The sequence below is a fragment of the Euleptes europaea genome, chromosome 5 (genome assembly GCF_029931775.1).
Source record: "Euleptes europaea isolate rEulEur1 chromosome 5, rEulEur1.hap1, whole genome shotgun sequence".
In the NCBI taxonomy this organism is placed as follows: Eukaryota; Metazoa; Chordata; class Lepidosauria; order Squamata; family Sphaerodactylidae; genus Euleptes; species Euleptes europaea.
In genome coordinates, this window is record NC_079316.1 from 47,389,089 (window position 1) to 47,411,618 (window position 22,530).

At 45.5% G+C, this 22,530-nt stretch overlaps 1 protein-coding gene across 1 annotated transcript in view; it reads left to right on the forward strand.

Moving 5' to 3' along the window:
* The window catches only part of LOC130477503 (ATP-dependent 6-phosphofructokinase, liver type), a 47,408-nt gene that overhangs the window by 16,229 nt on the left and 8,649 nt on the right, over positions 1-22,530 (forward strand). Inside the window, exons 4-15 of the mRNA XM_056849496.1 lie at positions 4,592-4,781; positions 8,456-8,621; positions 9,508-9,552; positions 9,771-9,879; positions 10,439-10,534; positions 12,082-12,174; positions 14,300-14,425; positions 15,585-15,649; positions 17,285-17,348; positions 18,735-18,881; positions 19,991-20,061; positions 22,005-22,092. Of these exons, the coding sequence (XP_056705474.1) occupies positions 4,592-4,781; positions 8,456-8,621; positions 9,508-9,552; positions 9,771-9,879; positions 10,439-10,534; positions 12,082-12,174; positions 14,300-14,425; positions 15,585-15,649; positions 17,285-17,348; positions 18,735-18,881; positions 19,991-20,061; positions 22,005-22,092 (1,260 nt within the window). The remainder of the gene's footprint in view (positions 1-4,591; positions 4,782-8,455; positions 8,622-9,507; positions 9,553-9,770; positions 9,880-10,438; positions 10,535-12,081; positions 12,175-14,299; positions 14,426-15,584; positions 15,650-17,284; positions 17,349-18,734; positions 18,882-19,990; positions 20,062-22,004; positions 22,093-22,530) is intronic.

Below are 22,530 nucleotides of genomic sequence, written 5' to 3' on the forward strand. Positions count from 1 at the left end.
GTAAGGTTTGGATAATGGCTCTTCCCAACTCTCTGTTGAATCTGTTGTCAGAACAGGACTCATGCTTTCTCTCTAAGTCCATTTATGCCTCCAAGTTCTGGTATAGAAAGCTCTGACCATCTTAATTTTCTGAGTGGTTTGGATTTGAAAGGCATTTTTTATTTTGGATGATGATTTGTTAGTTTTAGTGACATATGCCACAGTCTTTCAAGATTCCATTTTCTCAAATAAAGGTAGATGTGACTGACTGGTCAGCAAGTACAGTGAGGGGATTTTATTTATTTATTTACATTATTTATAGGCCGCCTTTCTCACTGATACTCAAGGCAGATTACACAGTGTAATTAACAATCCACAGGATGGGACAGCCAATAAACAATGCAATGGGTTTTGGACTGCAGAAATCTGAAACAGAGCTAAAACAAAATGTGAGCATTAACATGACACATTCAGTGATGCAGAAATTATGTAGGAGGATCACATTTACAGCATCAGACATTATGCACTGAACATTGTAGTGTAGTCTGCAGCACCTATCCCTTTACCAAAGCATCTTTCTGAATCATGTTGTTTCAGTACTGCCCTGTTAGCTGTGTATAAATGCACTCCTGGGAAATGGGGTGGTAGAATTTTGAGGTGGTAAAATTGACCTTATCACTTCAGATTGTGGAGGAGGGGTCACATTTTTTAATGCTTCCCCCCACATAAGAAAAAATCCCTGCAAATTAAAAAAAGGACATCAGGGAGAAAGATTTTGGCCAGTCCACATCATGGATTCTTCTTGCTACCTTTTGAATTAGGGAGGAAGGCTCTGGGAGGAAGAGGAAGGGTATGTTTGTACAGTGATTATGCTTTTTTCGCTGGAGTTCAAGAGGAAGCCTGGCTGGTAAGATGGAGCTGCTCTCCACTGAATCAGACTTCTTAACCACCTTGCCAATGCTGTCCATCTTGACTGGCAGCATTGGTCCAGTGTCTCAGGCAGAAGACTTTTCCAGCTCTGCTACCTGAGATGATTTAATGGGAGAATCGTTTACATGAAAAACACATGTTAATTCCATGCTATGGCTCCAGTTGTGAGAGGAACATATTGGATGGGATACTTAGTACTTGGTGTTCTGGTCAAAGCTTATGCTCTCTTCTTAGGGGAATCACAAAGAAGGGTTGATTGATCCAGTAGGAGAAAACTTTCTGAATCTCCAGATCAGTTGCTTTAGGATTCTTTCATGCTTGGTTAATGTTGAGACCAGTAGCACCTTAGAGACCAACAAGGTTTTTGGAGGATAAGCTTTCGAGAGTCAAAGGTGCCTTCATCAGATGCCAGAGCTATGACTCTCAAAAGCGATACCCCCCAAATCTAGCTGGTCTCTAAGATGCTAATGGATTTGAATCTAGCTCCTCTACTGCAGGCTAACATGACTACCCTCTGAAACTATTTTCATGCTTGGTGTACTCCTCAATCCAGATCCCCTGTGTTCGGTGTAACATCTCTTTGTCCATTTACAGTAATACTGCCTGGAAACCCTCCAAAAAGATGCTCTTGAGTTTGTCCTGACTTTCTGGCATGTTTAACTTTCTCCTTTCCCCTTATATTTATGATTTCTTCTCAGTTCTCTGTTTCAGGAAAAGTCAGAGACTGACTTTGGACTTCCACCCGCCTGTGGTGCTTTATTCGTAGCTCACAAACAGAGACTCCTTCTCCCTGCAGCCCTAACCAGAGCTACACCCTTCTTATCCCAATGGCATCTACAAACTTAGAAGGATGTACCTCTGCTTAAGGTTGCCTTGTTAATGGGGGCCATGAATGGGGGCAAAATGTTTGTGTCCCGAGCTCAGGTCTCCCGGGACCACCTCGGGGCTTTCCAAGCCCAAGGGGGGCGAGGGGGAACAACGCCGCCAGGAGGAAGGTCCACCCCAACCGTCCTCCTCCCCGCCCATGGCGACAACCCCGCCACCGAACACCGGGTCGGGGGGAATGGAGCGCCGCGGAGGCTCCAAGGAATGGCCCGGAGCTGCCGCCCAACCCCTACCTTTTCCCCACAGGGTCTCCCCAGACCGAGGGGGCCGTCGCCCCGAAGACGACGCACATGGCAGCTGGCAGGGAGGGAGCAAACCGCGGCTCAGGAAGAGGCCGGTTAGCCAGCGACGACCTCCCGCGGCTCCCTCAAAGGCCTGACTCTCAGCTGGCTGTCGGGCAAGCACGCTCAGGGAGGGGCCGGGGACGGCAGAACCCACGTGGCTGGGAGGAGGGAGAAGGCTGATGCAAGCCTCTCTCACCCTTATATGGGCTCGGGGGGCAGGACCACGGGGAGGAAGTAGGGGCGGAGCTGGGCAGAAGGGGTATAAAGGAGGCTGTGCGGCTGAGGCCAGGGAGGAGAGAGGCCAGTGTTGACCATATTGCCTGTGCTCTCAGGTCATTATGCTGGCTTCGTCCGAGGGGGAAGCGAGTTCCGATTCCCACTCGGAATGGTCTGAGGCTGAGGAAGCCCCACTGCCACCCCCTCCTCTAGCTACTACAACTACCGGGGCAGCACCCCTCCAGGCGGGGCATCTTACAGTTTGCCTCATGTAGCAGCAGCTCTCACTCTCCCCACTGCTGCAGGGTGCCATTATCTTTAACCCACAAGGTGCCAGAATGAGTGCAGGAAAGATGGCCCTCAATCTAATTAGCTATGTGAAGCCAAATCTGAATGAGACAATACTGCTTGCCCTCACTCTAGCATGTTATGGGTAAAATAACAATAGTAATAAAACAATGGTGCTCTGCAGCAGTGGCAAGAATAATCACTGCCCGTCTTGCAGACAGGGAGAGGCTTTTATGGAAACCTTGCATCCTGCAGAAGTAAAAAAGTTTGCTTTCTCAAAACTACCATTTTGTTACAAAGATGGTCTTTGGGCCCTTGTCAGTCTTTGCATCAGAGCTGGCATGAATGTTTAAACAAGGCAAATTCACACCAGCTGTCTTCCCACCCACCCATTCTTGCAGGTCACGTGAATCAATGTCACTACTGTAGTGTCACTGCTAGTCCCCCATAGGATCTGACAAGTAGAAGGGTCTAGGGTCCTTGCTAAGCATTGTGGGTTGACTGTTAGTCTCTGACTGACTACAGCTGCACCAATTGTATTCTGGTGAGGAACAAAGGCCACAATTATTATAGTTGCAGTCCATCAGAGGTAATGAGAGTCTGTGCACTATTCAAGCTGGAGTCACCCCATAGATAGATCTCATTATGAGGAAACATGTCTGAATTCAGTTTATTCCGTGCAGCCTATTCACAAGTGTCTTTGTGTTTTACCCCTTACTTCTTAGAGCCTTGCCCAATTTGACTGCTGTGTCTCCTTTCCCTCAGGTAACAGTTTGGCACTGCATGGCCCAGTAGGAGTGCCCCTTCCTGCCTCTCTCCCTTCTTGCCTGTGTGCTGTTGGACAGCTGCTGCTTCTCACAGAGATGAGCTTGAGTGAGGCTGTCATTCTGCGTGCAGGGCTTTGTCCTTTCCGCCCACATAGACTTTCCTAGAACGCACAGAAAGAGAAGAGGAAGGAGAGCAGCCGTGCCAGTTTCCTGGGCACCTTTGCACCTTCTTAACAGGTTGTGACAGGCAGTCCCCAGCTAACATGTGCTAACAGCCTGTTCTCCCTCCCCAGAGTGTCTCATTTTGTTGCACTTTGAATCGCCAGTAACACAAGCGACTCATAGCCATCACCTTTGTGTTTCTCAGCCTCTCTTGCTTCCTTTCTCCAGAGTGACACTTCTCAGTAGCCGTTCAGAGTTTTAGTTCTACTAACGTACATACGTTTTGCTAATCCCGTGGCTGTCATCCTTTTCCTTCCCAGGTGGGACAGGGATATTCTCTGTCACCTTCTAGAATCCACCATCTTTATCAACATTGCAAGGTGTCAAATGGAGCAGGTCATTAAGAGAAGAGTGTGGCTTTGAGTAAGCCAAAATATGTCTCTGTACTGGGATAAGACAGGCTGCGTCAAACTCTGCTGGTCAGCAGCCATGGACAGCCTGTGTCCCCCTACCTTCAAGACCCTTTCAAAAGGATGTTTTGGTCTGATAGTGAGGCCAGCTGCCTAGTGAAACAGGAAGGGCATCTTGCACTAGCGATTTGCAGAATGGTCTATATAATTCAAACCTTGCGTAATGATTGCTGCAAAGAATCTCTGAAGGCCACAGGGCTGGCAGCATGGTTGCTGGAGAAAGAGGCTACTTTCTTGACAAGTCAAGCACCCTTCGAGTGATTGCTTATTGGTTTATCAGTGTAATCCCATGTTTTGGGCTAGTGACTGCTCTCATACATACTAGTCCTGCTGCTCAACTGCTGCAGCACTAAGAGTCTTGCACTCCCTTCCTGGAGTTGCCCAGCATGGTTCTGCTGTGGCCAGAAAGTGGAACAACTTTGTTAAAATTGAATCCGGGGTTACTAAGCTCTGTCTTCTCCAGCAGCCCCCAGTAAGAAGTGCCCATGTTGCTTTCCCATTGAAACTCCCAGTCCTACGTTTTGGCCTGTGAGCTCAGCTGTGGATCTGCCTACTTAGTATAAAGTTTGTAATTGGAGCTTCTTTTCTCATCCGGTTTGTTTGTTTGCAGGGTGGCACCATCATTGGCAGTGCCCGCTGCAAAGCTTTCACCACCCGGGAGGGCCGCCTCAAGGCTGCTTACAATCTGGTACAGCATGGCATCACCAACTTGTGTGTTATCGGCGGAGATGGCAGTCTGACTGGTGCAAACATCTTCCGCACGGAGTGGGGTGGTCTGTTAGAGGAGCTAGTCGGTGAAGGTATGTTTGTTTGTTATGTAATTCTGAAGGACTGCTCTTTGTGCCCCCACCTTCAGAGATGAGGGAGGGGGCAACCAGAGACAGGGCTTTTTCAGAAGTGGCACCTTGCTTATGGAACAGCCTTCTCCTTGAGACTTGGCTGATGCCTATTTTGCTTTCTTGTAGGTGCCAGGCCAAAATGTTTCTATTTTCCCAGGCTTTTAATTAAGGGGTTGCTCTTTTAACATTGTATTAGCCTGGAAGCTGTTGTTTTAAGCTGTCAGTGGTCTGTGTAAATAGTTTATGTTTTTAGGAAGGGCTGAGTTTTAATTCTGGATTTTAATTAATGTCTCGAGAGAGAGAGAGAGAGAAATGAACCAATACACAAACTAAAAAGCCAACTAGGTCTTGAGACAATCCTGGTTTCAGTGACTGGCTCATCTGAAGGCTCAGGCTATGAGCCAAAGAGACAAGAGCCCTTTCGCTCTTACCCTTCAGCTCACCCTTGAGGGCTTTTACTTCTGACCAGGAAGGGAAAAGCTCAGCATGATGTTACCACTGGCAAAGATATGCCTTCCAGTCTTTTCCTCCCTGTTTTGAACTTCACACATACACACACACACACACTCCTTTGCATCCTGATACCAGAACCAATCCACTGCCTAATTCCAGAAGGGCTGGTGCTTGCTTCAAAGAGCTCCCAATGCAGAGCTTGTTTATTATACATCTGTGACCTTTGGATTGATCTTCTCTCCCCTCCATCCATGGCAGGATGTGTACAGATTTCACTGGAAATCTATGTATTGATTGGGTAGAATCTGCTGTAGCTGAAATTGCTGAGAGCCTTTCCACACAAGCATTGAAAGTGTGACACCAGCAGGTTTTAGCCATTGTGCTCTAGCACCTCCAAGTGACTTCTCAGTGAGAATACCATGCTGTCATATCTATGCATGTCGGCTAAGGGGACAGCCACTATCTAGTTCACCCCTTTTCAAAAAAATCTTGCTAAGTATGCACAGGATAACATGATTTTTAAAATTTATTTACACTATTTATAGTCTGTTTCTCACTTCAACTCAAGGCAGATTACACAGAGCAAGTCAATACAATCAACAAGATTTGATTCAATAAACAATGGAATAGGATCTGAGTTGTAGAACCCACCAGAAGTCTAAAAACAGAACAGACATAAGGTATAAGTGTTAACATGACACATTAAATGATGCAAAATTACACAATAGGATCCAGCAATAGTACAGGCCACAGTCCCCAATAATTTATCCAAGTAACTTCATGATGCCTTTTGTACAGAGCTACCCTATTGCCTACATAGAAAAACCCTCATGAATAATTCAATTTTGCATCGTTTTCAGAAAGCCAGAAGAGTGGGAGCTTTCCTAACCACCCCTGGCCATTCAACAAGGTGGGGGCCACAACAGAAAATGCATGTGTGTGGGCAGTTGCTGATTTTGCCCATTTGCAAGTTGGCATCTGCAGTAGGCCCTGCTGGGATGAGCAAATCTGTCATTCTGGAGCATAGGGGGAGAGATGGTTTTGCAGATATGAAAGTACAAGGCAGTGAAGGGCTTTTGTATGTGATGGCCAATACTTTAAATTGAGCTTGTGAACTGATGGGCAGCCCATGGAGTGACAGTGAGCTCTATAACATGATCTATCAGATTCAGTACAAGTTCTCCACCAGCACCTAGACATTTCCCAACCCTCTCCAGATCACCCAGCTCTGTGGTAAACCAGGGGGCTGGGTTTTGTCCCAAGGGAGGGAGGTGATCGAGGGGTGACCTTGTTGATAGCTTCAAGGAGCTTCAAATTCCACACTTCTATGGCAATCTCAACAGAGCATGTGTCTGAAATCCTAAAATCCCCTAAAGTATTCTGGAATCCATTAGGATTAATGAGCCTCCATGGGCAGACCATTTGAACCAGGGGCCCTCTTCTGCAGGGTGTTGGAACAACGTTGACCTTGGTTTTGAGTAGGTAATGCAGGGCGAATCTCCAGCCCTGTAATCAAACCTTTGCCCAAAGATTCAGTGCAAACGATCAGATCAAAGTGATGCCTCATTCATGTGCTTGGCCAGTTACGATTTGGGAGAGACCCAAGGCAGACAAAGAAGCTATAAAATCCTGGGCTGGCTCTGGTGAGGTATGCTTGGCGGGAATGCTGGCGTTCCCCAGAACAACTGGTCTGGGTGTCTCCAGCACTAAATCTGAGATCACCTCTGCCAATTCAGACAAGGTGCCCACTGGAGAATTAGGCAGTTGACAAACAAGCAGAATGCCTAATCTGTCCTTAATCCCTAATGTGAAGAGCACACAGTCAATGCTAATGATGGTTTGCGCAGGAAGTCTGTGGAAGCTGAAGTACTCTTGGAGGGTAATGGCCATGCCTCCTCCCATCCAACTGTGTGTGGTTGATGGAAGACTGCATAACCGAGTGGTGTTAGTTGGGACAGACACACCACATTGTTTTCTTCCAGCCATGTCGCAGTAACGCAATCTAGGTCAATTTCCTCTTCCTGTAACAACTCATACAGTTGTGCAGTTTTGTGCTTACTGATCTGGCTACATAGTGTTAGTGTACAGGTGGAGGAAATAGGGTCCTCTGCCTCATCAACGGTTGGGAGGGTACGACAGTGAGCTCCCTTACCACATACTGGCCTTCTTTGATACATCCCACCTCCATATCTACTAGCTCCCAGCTGCCCTGAAATATTACATTCATCAGACATTTTGTAATAAGTGAAGGTTTCCCTGCAAGACAATAATAAACCACCCAAACGTCCAACAATCAACATGCTAGTGACTGCACTGAAACTGCTACAACAGACCAGGGGACAGTTGTGGTGTGTTGATGTCAGCGTTGGTCAACAGGTGTAGTTCTATGACAGTCACCACTTATGTAATTGTTGAAACTCTCTTTCCCTGGAGACAAACCTTCCTCCAGTTGTGCACTGCTTTCAAATTATTGAAGGAAACAAAAACACTTTTTAAAGTCTTCACAAAATGGTGCAAGTATTATGACTGGGGGATGGCATTATTGATGTTTATAACGTTAAAAAAATACGTCTAGGTGTGTACTCCCATGGAGACCTTATATGGCAAGTGAACACCCAGTTCAGTCAATGTTTGTATGTACTTTGTATGTTTTCTTCATATTTTTTAAAGCAGGGACCTAGTTTACTTCATCACGTGACTATGTGGTTAGTAACGTCTTTTTAAAATGTTGATCATTTTTATTTCTGCCATTTTAATGATTTTATTGTGTTGCTCAGTTGTGCTGGGGTTTTGAAAGCTTTCAAGATCCATAAATAAAGATTACATTTTGTAAACCCTAATCCCCTATCCTTGCCTTTTTAATTCTTTTGTGAATTTTTAAGAGAATTAAACACATCATTCTACCAACTGTCATAAAGAACAAAATTATTTATAATCAATAAATTATTACAAATCAAATTGAAAACAGAATAAGATTAGAATTTGCATTTTTAAAAGACTGTTAATCAAATTAATTAATGAGTAATTAATCAACTTAACCATTTCCCCCCATTCCTTGCTACAGAGTAAATCCATATCCTAAGCTGTCATACTCCTGGACACACAACCATGAATAACCTTTTGTTCATATGCATTGATTTATTTGTTTTCTCTCTCTCTCTCTCTCTCTCTCTTTCTCTTAGGGAACATCACTGATGAGGTGGCTAAGACATATTGTCATTTAAACATTGTGGGTCTGGTGGGTTCCATTGACAATGACTTCTGTGGCACAGATATGACCATTGGCACTGACTCTGCACTGCACCGTATCATGGAGGTGATTGACGCTATCACTACTACTGCCCAGAGGTGAGCCCGTGATTTCTTGTCTTTTCTTTCCTCATTATCACAAGGTTGCACCATGTCTTAGACTAGCTTAGAATGATCCCTACCTATAGCGCAACAGCATTGTTCCCAAGCATGGCTAGGCATGATTAAGTGGTTTCCCTGGGCCTATTGTTTTCTGTCCAAGCAATTTTCCCCCACTGTTAAAGCTACTGATTTGTTGCAGGCAATCCTGATGGCTTCATCCACAGTATTGCTTAAATATCATATTTCTTTAAGCACTTGCACAGTAATAGATTGGTGAGACACACACACACATACACACAAATCTTTGTCAGCAGAATGCTGTCCTACTTAAGGTATCAATGTTTTATTTATTTGTTTGTGTTATTTATTTGCCCCCAAACATCATAAGCAGGACCCTGTTGACTTTTCTTCTTGGCTATGTGTCTCCAAAGCCCACTGGGTTGCCTGAGCTAGGCCACCATCACTGTAGGCAACTCCTACCCTTTCCCCTAGTAGCTGTGTGCCCCTCCATGGGCATGAGTGGACTGTCTTAAATTTTTTCAGAAGCAAGGGGGAACAAGCAGCACAGCTGCATCCCCTTGCAAGGCAGTATTCCCACATTCTCTCTGCTGCTGCCTGGGCAATGTGTGGGTGAGTATTGCGTTCATAGGAAAATGCAGTTGAATGGTCAACTGGATACGCCCTTACTCTCTGATTTGAGTCCAGTAGCACCTTAGAGACCAACAAGATACCAGATGAAGGGAGCTTTGACTCTGGAAAGCTTATACCCTGAAAATCTTGTTGGTCTCTAAGGCACTACTGGACTTGAATCTAACTGTTCTACCACAGACCAACACAGCTACCCTCTGAAACTGCCCTTACGCTCTGTTTCTTTCCTTTGCAGCCACCAGAGAACCTTTGTGTTGGAGGTGATGGGCAGGCACTGTGGGTAAGAAAAGAGCTCTATTTGGTCTGGTTGGTTAAGTTAAGGGAGGTTAGTAATTTTTCAGGTAGGGGATTACACACAGACAGATAGGTGTGTGCAGTATGAGCTGCTCCCCCACTTCCAGGAGTCCTGAGCAACTTTGGCTCCTTGGAGTAAATTCCTTCACCTCAATTGATTCCCTGGGCTGCCATTTACACGCTCATCCTCGTCTGCCTTTCCAGGTACCTTGCATTAGTTTCAGCTTTGGCTTCTGGTGCCGACTGGCTTTTCATCCCTGAATCACCTCCTGAGGATGGCTGGGAGGATTCCATGTGTGAGAGGCTTGGTGAGGTGAGCTCGCATGGTCAAAATGAATTATGCCATCTTTTTACAAACGTGCTAAGAAAAAGTAGTGAGAGAGTTCAGCTTTAGTCTCTTCTGCAAGGAGACGTCTGGCTAAAAGCCTCCATTGCAGTTACTTACCTAGGAGGAAGACTTTTCCCTCTTCCTGTACTGTGCACCAACCCAAAGCTAGTTTCAGAGGGTACATTCCCTTTTAGAAGAAGTATCTGTTCTGCTACTGCTCTTCTCCAAAACATTCATTTTGTGTAACTTCTGCAGAGCATAAATGCCGATGGGGCCAGGTAATGAAAGCTATCCAACAGACATGAATGTGTGGCAAGACCTCTGAGAGAACTGGATGTCACAGTCGTAGAGGGTACCCAGTGGGGTTCAGGCATGTTTTTGCTTCCATTGAGAAGTTCCTGCAGAGGAGAGCAGAGAGAAGGCGCAGGAGGCCAAGCTCAGAGCATCAATGTTAAGATTGCAAGAGAACTCTACGCAGTGCAACCTCTTCTCACCTGCCTGATGTGAGCATCACTCACTGGCATCCGTACTCTTATTTGGACAGGCACGGAGCAGAGGATCCCGACTAAATATTATCATCATTGCTGAGGGTGCCATTGACTGGAATGGGAAACCTATCACCTCTAATTACGTAAAGGATGTAAGTGATACAATCAGTGGGAGGGAGCCGGAATGACAAGAGTGCTTAGTGATGCACAGATCTTTGAAAACAATCACAGCAGGCTTTCCTGTGAAGCTTGCCACTTTTCCACTTGCCTTTCTTCAGACTTTGGTTTAACCCAGGGTTGAAAGTGGCTATTCCATTTCCATTCCATAAACCATTAATGGCATAGACATTATGACAAATATCACAAACAGAAAGCATACATCTTAAAATCGGTACGATAAGATCAAAGCTGAGAACCATAAGTATCAAAGATTTTAAGGTTTTGGATTTTCATCACTTCAACCAAAAACTTGGCTACATCCACAGTGATCTCTGGAGTTACATCATTCATTAAGAATTGGCATTTTATTTTATTAGGCAAGTGAGACTTGGCATGTAGCCTATTTCCTAACCATTTCTCACATGGTGATACATATAAAGAGCAGTCAAGTAATATGTGATCAAGCGTTTCCAGGGAGTTAGAGTCACATGGGCAAATTTGATCCTGAATTGGAATTTGGTGAAACCTTCCGTACAAAATTCGAGATGGGAAGGCATTAACCCTGGCAAGAGAAAATGCTCTCCGAAGGGAAGGAGTATCCAAATTATAAAAATATTGGGGGATACTGAAAGTGGCTATTGTCACCTTTTAATATAGATACTTGGGCGTGTGATGCTTTTCTCACTTTATCATGGGAAAGGTAATCTGATTGTGGGGGGCATTACACATGCATGTCCATGTGTAAAATGAAGCTTTTTTTTGTTGGTTCTTGTAGGTTATCCGGGCTGTGTAACCGTGGTCTTGGAATTTTCTTTCCTGACGTTTCGCCAGCAGCTGTGGCAGGCATCTTCAGAGTAGTAACACTGAAGGACAGTGTCTCTCAGTGTCAAGGGTGTAGGAAGAGTAATATATAGTCAGAAAGGGGTTGGGTTTGAGCTGAGTATTGTCCTGCAAAAGTAATGTGCTAATCATTGTCCTGTAAGTATCAAGATAATGTGCTAATGATGGTATGGTATGTTAATATGGAACCATTGTATCCTGAAGTGATCTGTTAATGTGTGTAATCCAAAGCTAATCTGCATGGCTATTGTTGAATGTTGTCTTTGTTAGTCTGGAGGTTTTTTAGAACAGGAAGCCAAGCCTTATTCATTATTAAACTCTCCTCTTTTCTGTTAAAGTTGTGCTGATTACACACATTAACAGATCACTTCAGGATACAATGGTTCCATATTAACATACCATACCATCATTAGCACATTATCTTGATACTTACAGGACAATGATTAGCACATTACTTTTGCAGGACAATACTCAGCTCAAACCCAACCCCTTTCTGACTATATATTACTCTTCCTACACCCTTGACAGTGTCCCTCAGTGTTACTACTCTGAAGATGCCTGCCACAGTTGCTGGCGAAACGTCAGGAAAGAAAATTCCAAGACCACGGTTACACAGCCCGGATAACCTACAAGAACCAATGAACTCTGACCGTGAAAGCCTTTGACAATACTTTTTGTTGTTGTTCCTCTTTCTGATTAGCTGGTTGTGAAGCGCCTTGGCTTTGACACACGTGTGACTGTGCTGGGCCACGTGCAGCGTGGTGGGACCCCATCAGCATTTGATCGAGTTCTGGTAGGTGGTTTGTTTTTTCTGTACATGAACACCTATGAAGCTGCCCTATACTGAATCAGATCATTGGTTCCCTCAAGATCAGTAATGTCTACTAAGATTGGCAGCAGCTGTCCAGCGGGTCAAGTAGAGGTCTTTCACATTACCTACTGCTTGGTCCTTTATACTGGAGATGCCGGGGATTGAACCTGGGACCTTCTGCATGCCACGTGGGCATTTTGAAAGGTGTCCACACAGCAGACTGTTGTGGGAAAGTGGGACTGTGGGAAAGGGGGATCAGAGCTGGGTGCCTTAAAAAAGCAGGTCCCTTTTATTTTTACAGGCTGAAAGCATGCCGCATGCACAGCCTACAGGTCTCCTGCAAAAGCACCTGTATGCAGTGTTGTATGGGTGGAAATATAGGAGGTAAAGATAGGTAAACATTTTGGAGGGCATTAATTCATAGGGCCGCCATAAGTCAGAAGTGACTTGACAGCACTTCACACACACACACACACACACACACACACACACACACACACACACACACACACAACTGTTGCTGGTCTGTTGGTCTGCAGATGTCACCCACACATTAGAAGCTCACCTGTTTTAAAATTTCCATGCAGGTGCATCTTTTGCATGTCCATAGGTTATCATACTTGATGGCTAAGGGTGTTTTGCACACCAGACATAGTTTTTGCCCTGCTTATTCCCAGCCTGGCCAGGGACAAACAGAGAGGAAATCTGGTGTGAAATCCAGAGGTGTGCTGTGGTTTCTCTCAGGCTTTGTGTAACACTGGAGTAATTTGACTAGTCCTATTGGAACAATAAGCATGTCTTTTCTTGCATGTCTTGAGTGGTGGTGAGGTGGGATGAGCTTCACTTTTGGGATGGTGGTGCCTCTTGGTTACAAACAGTGCCAGCTTAAAATGGTACCTAAGGCAGAGGCCTTCCCTCCAGACCAGTCCTGCCTGGTTAGCAGCTAACAGATTCTTAGCAGAGTTCCATTCAGACCTCCAGGGTCCTGCTTGCATCTTAGTTGAGGCCTGGGCTGAAAAGGGGAGAATCTGTGTTACACCTCAGCCATTCCCACTTCACTGGAATTTCCTCAGTGCATCATTGCCTCCTTCCTGCACACGGGTGTATACAACCCCCCCTTCCCCGTGGGCATAAGTGACTCCCTGAGCTCAGAGAGGGACTCCTGCGGTCTGCCACAATGACCTGGCTACTGCATCACCTGCTGATTTGGATAATGGAGACCAGAAGTGGCAGATCACCTGGGACCATTATTTTAGGCAGGTCTTAAGAGTCAGCAGTTGTGGGAAATGGGTCTGAATTGTATTCTATTATCATTCATTTTCTTACTGATCCCAAGGGAATTCATAAAATTTTATAGCCTTCGTGCTCCTTTAGATATTGGTATTTCCATCACTAGTTGACATCCTCATGCATTCCTCAAGTCTCTGTGATGGCCTCAAGGATATGTTGGCCATGATATATTGGTCTCCAGAACCAACCATTGGCATTAAATACGGGTGTCGGTAATAGTCTGACACTCTAACTACTACCAGCACATTGGCTCTCAGTGGAGCTCCTGGTGGGGTAGGGGACCCTGAAGAACAACACGAAAGGGATCTGCAATGGGAATGGATACTATATATCCAACCCAATATGTGAATGTTTGGATGGAGTTCTGGTTTTCAGGGCTTGCGGTACCACCACCCTTCTTTATACTCCTGTTTCTGGAAGTTTTTGTCTCCAAGGCAGAACTTTTCCAAGTGTCACTTATTTGAAAAGTGTTTCTTTATGATGTTTGCAGGATTAGATGTTCTGCAAGCTGTATGCTATCCATGAAGTAGTGAAGTGCAGACTACAGACTCGTGTTAACGCCACGATAATCCCTGGTTTCTCAGTGGTTTATACACTTTAAAGGACACGAAGTGTGATTTACATTGCTTGGAGCAGCAAGGCTCATCTAGCACCAAAGGGATACCATGCTACATAATTGTAGCACACAGCCCAAATTTGCAAGTGATATGTAGCACATGGTATGTTTCCTTTTTACCCTGGCCACAAGCTAGGCAGTGCTGAGTTCTCCCAATAGTGAGCCAGCTCCCTTACTTGAAATGCATTGTGTGCCTCCCAGAGCAGCAAAATGGGCATGGAAGCTGTGATGGCACTACTGGAAGCAACACCAGACACTCCAGCCTGCGTGGTGAGCCTCTCTGGGAACCAGTCGGTTCGTCTGCCCCTAATGGAATGTGTGCAAGTGGTGAGTGTGCCATAGAAGCCCATGTGTGCTTACGGTGGAGGGTTGAGACATTGCTTTAAAGACTCTGTTTTATGTGAATTGGTGAGGCAGGGAGATTGACACAGGGTGGTGCTAATAAACAATGAAACTGGTATTCCCTTGGCAGCTGTGGAAGTGTGGAGCTGCAGTGAGGAGGGGGAATTGGGCAAAATCACCCCTGCTTTTGAACAGGTGGAGTTAGGCTCACCGTGTTACTGCAGATGCCCCGTCCCACCCCCACTCTATCATTGCTGCATGGCATTTTGTCATGGAAAATTCCCCGGTCCTCTGCCTCAGCTTTTTGGGGCACACAAGGGGCTGCTGCAAACTTCTTCCATTGGTGGAAATTAGGACCCACCATTAATCCACCACTCTAGCTGATTGCAGAGGGGAACTCGGGAACATGTTCTTAGCTTTAGGTGGAAGCATAGAACATAAATTGTAAAGGGAGCACAGTGTAATTTGATCACTTCAGCCTCTCCCCACTGTGCCCAGTTCATATCACTTTTTTCCCTGTAGGTGAATTCTTTTGCCTGTACAGTTTCTTCATGTATTCTAGTCATTCTCTCCTGGTTCTTGACACAACTCAATTGAATTAAATTGTTACTCATCAGAACTTCCCAAATGTACCCTAATCAGCTGTACAGAAAGCATGCTGATATTCATCATCTGTGTAATTTATTATAACTTCATAATTAGGGGGCTGTGGGTGTGGGATTTTGAGCCATGGTTTCCAAAGGCCCTGAATGGAAGGGATGAGCTAATGCTACTCAGCTAGAAGTCTGGCTTGCACAAAAGGACTGCCTGGGCTGTGCTGGGTTAGGGGAGGGAGAGGGAGCTTCTTTTCTTTGGCTCACACCTGCATCTGCTGAGAGGAAGAATATCATGAAGTGAAAGCAGAATATCTCTTCCTGGGGGCCTTTGCAATCCATGAGCTTTCCCTCTCCCCTCTTCTGTTATTTCCCCCCCCCCACACCAGTCTACAGTGGTAGATGTTGTTTTTACTGGCCTTAGGCAGGGGGGATGGGGCTGAATAGCAATGCAGCTGAAGATTAATTCAAGTCACTGCCCCTTAGTTCTTATTAGATTTTTATTCTGGTTTCTCTCTGTAAGAACCTGACCCATAACCTTCTTCTTACAGACCAAAGATGTCCAGAAAGCAATGGATGAAAAAAGGTTTGAGGAAGCAATCCAGCTCAGAGGGAGGTAAGGGGCCAGCCTGTAATCCCAAAGGAAATTGTATTTATGTCATCTGTTTGTATCATGAGCCCTTTGGCTCTTTTTTTTAATCATGAAAGCAAAAGCCGCCCCTATGCTTGTAGCAAGCCTTTGACATTTATTCATTTAAGTAATATTTAGCCCATCTTTCCTGTGAAGGACTCATTAGCTGGGACACTAACAACTTGCTACTTGTTTCTTTAATGCTTTTTTCTTAGCATTTGCTAATTTCCCAGGCTAATTTGGGTAGCTAGACATTACTAGCTTTTGATATGAAACATGGAATGATTCAGTAATTGCTTTGTATTTTAGATGCTAACACTGTAGAACCACCTGCTTTTATTTAGTGCCCATGGAAAAGCCCTGACATAGGAGCATTCAGCGTGTTCTTTTCAACGGGCATCACGTATAGCTGGAGGAAGGCTCTGGATGTTGGTGGCTCTGTGCTGACTTGCACCTTCTGCTGGCCAGCCCTGTTTATTGTGATCTAAAATGTCAGCATGACAGCTATTGTTCTTTCGTGCTCCTTCCTGACTGCACCCATCAGGCCTTTCCTCTGTTGCTGGGCACTCCTGAGCACCCAGAAAAAACATGGGCTTATTTAAACATGATCAGATATATTGCCTGATATTGTTCATTCATTGATCATGAATCTCACGAATGCTCCAGATTGTGAGCACTCAGTTTTCTTTCTGTTTTAAACCACTGGTGCTAACCATTCTGGAGAAAGTATCTTCTAGCTATGCAAGTCTTCATATACTCTGAAAGTATACTCTTAAAGCTGATGTGGCCCAGCCTGGCCTGAAGAATATTCTCTTAGAAATGGTGTCCTATCGTGCCTAAGAGTCAGGACATACCCAGTTCAGATTCCATATCTGCCATTAACTCACTAAGTGGAATTAGGCAAGGCACTCTCAGCCTGTGTCTACAATATGGGGACAATGATACTTGTTTGTCGTACAGGGTGGTACCATCATATAATGGTTGTGAAGCACTTTGAACACTGGAATGCACTATACAAATGCTAAGTAGTATTGGTACATCTCCTAAAATTAGCAACATGCCGTTGTATTGGACTTGTACTATCATGTCTTAATGCTATCCCTGCTTTTCTGAGAAAGAACCTTCATCAAACAGGAGTTCAACATCCTGTGATGTGTGGCTGCAGCCTTAGTTTAAACAAATGCACAGTAAAAGGCTTGAGGCTTCTCCCACATGGCTTGTTGGTTTTATGTTGTTGACTTACTATTTTAGTTGTAACCCTCCTCAAGTAGGACTCTGGTGAGGCAGCATAGAAATCTTTTAAATAAATAAGATTCCTGCTGGAAAGTCTGTTTGCCTTAACTGAAATACATGGAGCTTTCCCCCCTAAGTCAGCGCTTCTGGCTTTCAGGAAAAAGCTGATTAGAGATCTCAATAGGTATTGCATTTTAGTCTGTCCATCTGTGCTAGAAAAGATGGGGTTTTTACATGTCATGTCGACGTCTGCATCACTGGGTCTCTCTGAAGTCCAGCATTAAGAAATAAATGGAGCACTTCATCTCAGACTAGAGTGAGGAGAGGGTATGGACTATGGGATGCCAAGAGTAAAGAAGAGGCAACATAACTGGTTTTGTTTTACAGGAGCTTTGAAAACAACTGGAACATTTACAAGCTACTTGCCCACCAGAAACCAGATCAGGAAAAGGTGAGGAGACAAGGATTCAAGGGGAAGGGCAGTCTTTTATGGCCATGTTTCCTTGTTTTGTCAAGGAAGGATGTGGTAAGGATGTGTCTCCACACAAAGCGAGCATGAGTAAATCCATTTTAAATTCAGTGCATGTGCACAAAAATGAAGAAAAACCTACAAAGCAATTTGGAAAGCAGGTCCAGGAGATGTGTAATGTAAACTGTCCTGTTTCAGTGTGGTGCAGTGGTTTGGAGTGGTGGACTCTAATCTGGAGAACCAGGTTTGATTCCCCACACCTCCACATGAGAGGCAGACTCTAATCTGGTGAACCGGGTTGGTTTCCCCACTCCTACACCTGAAGCCAGCTGGGTGACCTTGGGCTAGTCACAGAGCTCTCTCAGCCCTTCCTACCTCACAGGGTGTCTGTTGTGGGGAGGGGAAGGGAAGGTGATTGTAAGCTGGTTTGATTCTTCCTTAAGTGGTAGAAAAAGTCATCATATAAAAACCAACTCTTCTTCAAAGTATGTGAGCAAAACTGCACTTGTATTAGGTGTTCAGGAACAGACAGGAAACAAGAGCAGGAAAATAAAGCCTCTTTTTTTTGACGTGGAACCATAGTGTAACCAGTCTTCATGCTGTATATCCAATCGAGGGTTTTCAGGCTGATTGTGAAGGAAAGTGCTGTCTCCTCCCATTTCAGACTGTCTCCTTCTAGACTTTCCTATCAGAAGTTTGATATTTACTTGAAGAACAGCAAAGAGTTTCCCTGTGTTCTGGGAAGGGGCCTTTTCTGCTTGAGTCACACAAAGGACTGCAGAAGCCATTGATCTGGGTCCCGCAGAAAATTCTAGCAGTCATAATTTGTTTTGTGTCTTAAGGACGAAGTCAGTTTTGTCATCCCCTAAACGCTTGGCACAGGAGGTTGGAAGCATTTATTGTTTAAACAATATATAAAAATTTATTAAAAAAAAAAAAAAAGGAAGGGCCTGAAGTCGAAACTCTGAGGAGCTCTGAACTGCTAATGCAGGTTGCATCTGTCATGGAAGTACTCTGTTTTATACAGTAAGAGACAATTTGGTGTGGACAGAGATTTGGTGAATCGCTGCTGGAATGTGGTCAGCCCTTTGTCAGAGATGGCTGTGTAAGAAAGGGAAAGAGGGAAGGGAGCCTGCAGCTAGCCTTGGCTTCTTACATCTTGCTTAGTACTCCTCAAAAGACTTCTCTGAAGCAAAGCAGGGCATTGTACCCATCTGTATTTCAGACCCTTACCCTTATACCACTTTCTCTTTTGCGGAATTTCCCCGTAAGGGCTCCATCCAGAACACTGAGAGTTTCAGATCTGTTCTGCAATGATTCCTTTATATCCTTTGCCTGACCTCTTCCTATCTTTTCCCTCCTGGACAGAGCAATTTCAACATGGCCATCCTCAACGTGGGAGCCCCAGCAGCAGGCATGAATGCAGCCGTCCGGTCTGCTGTGCGTATTGGGATTTGCCAGGGCCATACAACGTATGTGGTGAACGATGGCTTTGAAGGCTTGAGTAAGGGACAGGTGAGTTGCTGATCAGAGGGATGATCTTTCCTCCTCTCTGGAGTCATGTTCTCTTTTCTTTGTAACTAGAACGTGTGCAAGCTAACCTTATGAGTGTGGCTCATACTGTAAACAGCCAGAGAGAGAACCAGTGTGGTATCAGTTAGAGTCATGGACTAGGATCTGGGAGACCCATGTTTGAATCCCCACTGTGCCACGGAAGCTCGTTGGCTGACCTTGCGCCAGCAAGACCCATCAGCAGAACTTGCCTCACAGGTTTGTTGTGAAGATAAAATGGAGGAGTGGAGAAAGATGTACCGTATATACTCGGGTATAAGCCGAGGTGCCTAATTTCACCCCAAAAATGGGGAAAAATTAGGCACCCGCGTATAAGCCGAGGGGGAAATGCACCCCTCCCCCCCCCCCCGCAGGCTTACCTGACCGGGCTCCAGGCGCGCAGGCAGGCGGTGGTGGCCGGCCCCTCCCTGCGCGCAGGAGGCCCCGCAGGGTCAGCTGGCAAGTGGGAAGACCGGCCCGGGTGAGGTGGGGGGGAAGAAACCGCCGCCACCCAGCACAAGGCGGGGTGGGGGGTGAAGAAACCGCCACCGCCATGCAGAAGGCGCAACGATCGCGCAAAAGGCGCGATCGGGTGGGGTGAGGAAGAAACCGCCGCCGCGCAGAAGGTGCGATCGGGTGGGGTGGGGGTTAGAAGGCGGGACAGCCCGCCCATCAGCTGGCCGGCGGGAGTGCGCTGGGAGAGGGCCCGGCAGGCGAATTATCGTATTGACCCGAGTATAAGCCGAGGTAAGTTTTTTAAGCCAAAAATCATGGCTAAAAAACTCTGCTTATACTCGAGTATATACGGTAAGCCACTTTTGGTCCCCGAGGCATATGAATGAAGTAAATAAATGAACTAGCACCAATCAGGAAGGCTTTGGAATTTCAGCTTAGAATATGGGGTGGGGAGGAGGGGTTGATAGTCGGGCAACAAAGTATCACTGTGACCTTTCGTTACAAAATAGCGTTTTCATCATCTGGGTTTGGCAGAAGGTGCGGTATGGTGGTGTAATCCAGTTGGGGATAACTGGGCAAATCACAAGGGGAACTAATTGACTTTTTTCTTCTCATAGATCCGAGAAGTGGGCTGGCATGATGTGGCAGGCTGGTTGGGCCGTGGTGGGTCCATGCTGGGGACCAAGCGGTGAGTGCCACCAGGGACTAGAGAGAAGTTCTCTGTAGGCGGTGGCAGAGTTGGGCTGTACAGATCACATTGAAACTGTCCTTAAAATTCCAAAATGAGTGGCTCACCCAGTCCCCCATTGACCTGAGACAGGAATGATTGAACCAAAAATATGCCCTTTTGCTCCCTGCTTCCTTGAAAGTGATCTAAATTAAGAAGGAAATGTGACAACTTTTTTCGTATATTTTATTGTTCAGCTGTTCTTAAGATTAATGCTTGTCTTGCATCAGCCTTCCTGTAGTGGAAATTCATTGTTTATGCAGTAGTGTTTCCTATATGATCCCTTCCAAAACACTGCCTGTCCAACTGCTTTCCACAGACCCACTTTTTGCTCTTCTAGTCCCGCTCCCATGATGATGGATTCCATTTCACAACCACAGTCACGTTCTCTCCAGGAAGTTTCTACCTTTGCAGTGTGGTGTAGTGATTTAGAGAGGTGGTTTGGTGGACTCTGATTTGGAGAACAAGGTTTGATTCCCCACTTCTCCACATGAGAGGCGGACTCTAATCTGGTGAACCAGGTTGGTTTCCCCGCTCCTACACATGAAGCCTGCTGGGTGACCTTGGGCTAGTCACAGCTCTATCAGCCCCACTTACCTCACAGGGTGTCTGTTGTGGGGAGGGGAAGGGAAGGTGATTGTAAGCTGGTTTGATTCTCCCTTAAGTGGTAGAGAAAGCCGGCATATAAAAACCAACTCTTCTTCTTTGCACTTTGGCACCAGTTTTTCCCTATTATTCAAAACTAAAGTTAAAACAACATACTTATCTTCTTTTTTCAGTTGTCTGAGATGGAAAGATAGCTGAAATGTTTGGACAGCCTCCGTGCTGCTGTGTTATCTTTCCAGTGTCCTTCATTCTTAATACTGCCTGGCCTTTGCATGTTTTGCTTTTCTTTCTTTCTGACAAAAAAAAATTCTTTATCTGGCTTCCTGTGTGATCTGTTGACGTAGACTCGTTTGGTGAGATCTCTCTCTCTCTCACCCCTCTTTCTGACTCCATTCCCACCAAGTCTTCATCACCTAGTCCAAGGGAATCTTCCCCTCTGAGTACCACATGCCCCATGTGTGGCTGATCCAGCAGCTCTGGCTGCTGCCCTGCCCAGTCGTCCCTTTATACCGTTGCAAGTGCACATATTGCTGGATCAAGTACAGACTGAAAAGCTGAGGCAGGAAATCCTGCAACTGGTTCACATATTACATCTTTCCCCATTCCCTGTAGAGACCTTTCTTGATTTATACGGTCTGACAAACTCTGCTCCCAGAGGGGTACCTAGAATGTGCAGACCTATAGGATGCCAGCCAGCATCTTAACTGAACTGATCTTCTTATGCAGGACTGGCCACACTCCTATGTGAGCTAGCTGGCTGAGTTCCTTTTCACTGAGTGCGTATTCATCTAAAATTAGGAGCCTCTTCCAAAAACACAAGACAGTCTGAATTATATTCTCCAGTGGTTAGTTGGGTTGAACAGGGAGCAAGTGGGTACAGCTAAACAGAATTTTCCTTTCTCCTTTGGTGGTCACAGGGCCATTTGTTCTGCAGGGAGTAATACAAAGAGCACATGGTGCCTAAGTGGTTCTTGCTCTTGTCCTTGTGTGAGAGTCTATCCCTCCTTCCTTGGCAAAGAACACATTCTTTCAAAGCCTGAACGTTAGTGCATGTGTCCCATTTTGCCTCATACTGTTATCTGGGAAAGGGAAAATAGATCTCGGGCACCACATTAAACTGGGATACAAAATTTTAGATGATCTTTCCGCTTGCTTCATGGAATAAACATCTCCTTTTTTTCCCTTTGTTTAGAGGCAATTCCGCTGTATAGCAAGTTCTGTAACAGAAGTATATGAATGGTAGAGGTGAGCGCTGCAATCTAAATTTTCTAACTGCCAGTTTTCTTCTTCTTCTTCAGAACTCTCCCAAAGACATGCATGGAAAAGATTGTAGAAACCATCCGGAAATTTAACATCCAGGCACTGCTGGTCATTGGTGGATTTGAGGTGTGAAGAAACTCATTGGGGTCTTTTGGTTGAGAAATGCCTCTGCATATTCTAGAAAGCTAAGCTAGGCATGTTCACCCTTGGACCAGGTATGAGCTTCCCATGTCCAAGGCCAGGATAGATGCTCAGTGGTGAGAAATCTTTTCTTCATGGCCTCTGTGGCTCAATAATGTCTCCACTGACCTGTCCTATGTCACTTCATGTAATGCCCTTTGCTGTACAGCAACTGCAGCCCTGCTGTGTAGGGGACTTAGCTCCAGGTGACGATGTAGGGAAAGTATACTGGTAGGGAAAGATGCATAGTCTGCCCAACCCCAAAGACCTTGAGTTAGTTAAAGGCAGGAAGAATTTTCTAACATTTAGAGCGGTTCCTCAGTGGAACAGACTTCCTTGGGAGGTGGTAAGCTCTCCTTCCCTGGAGGATTTTAAGAAGAGGTT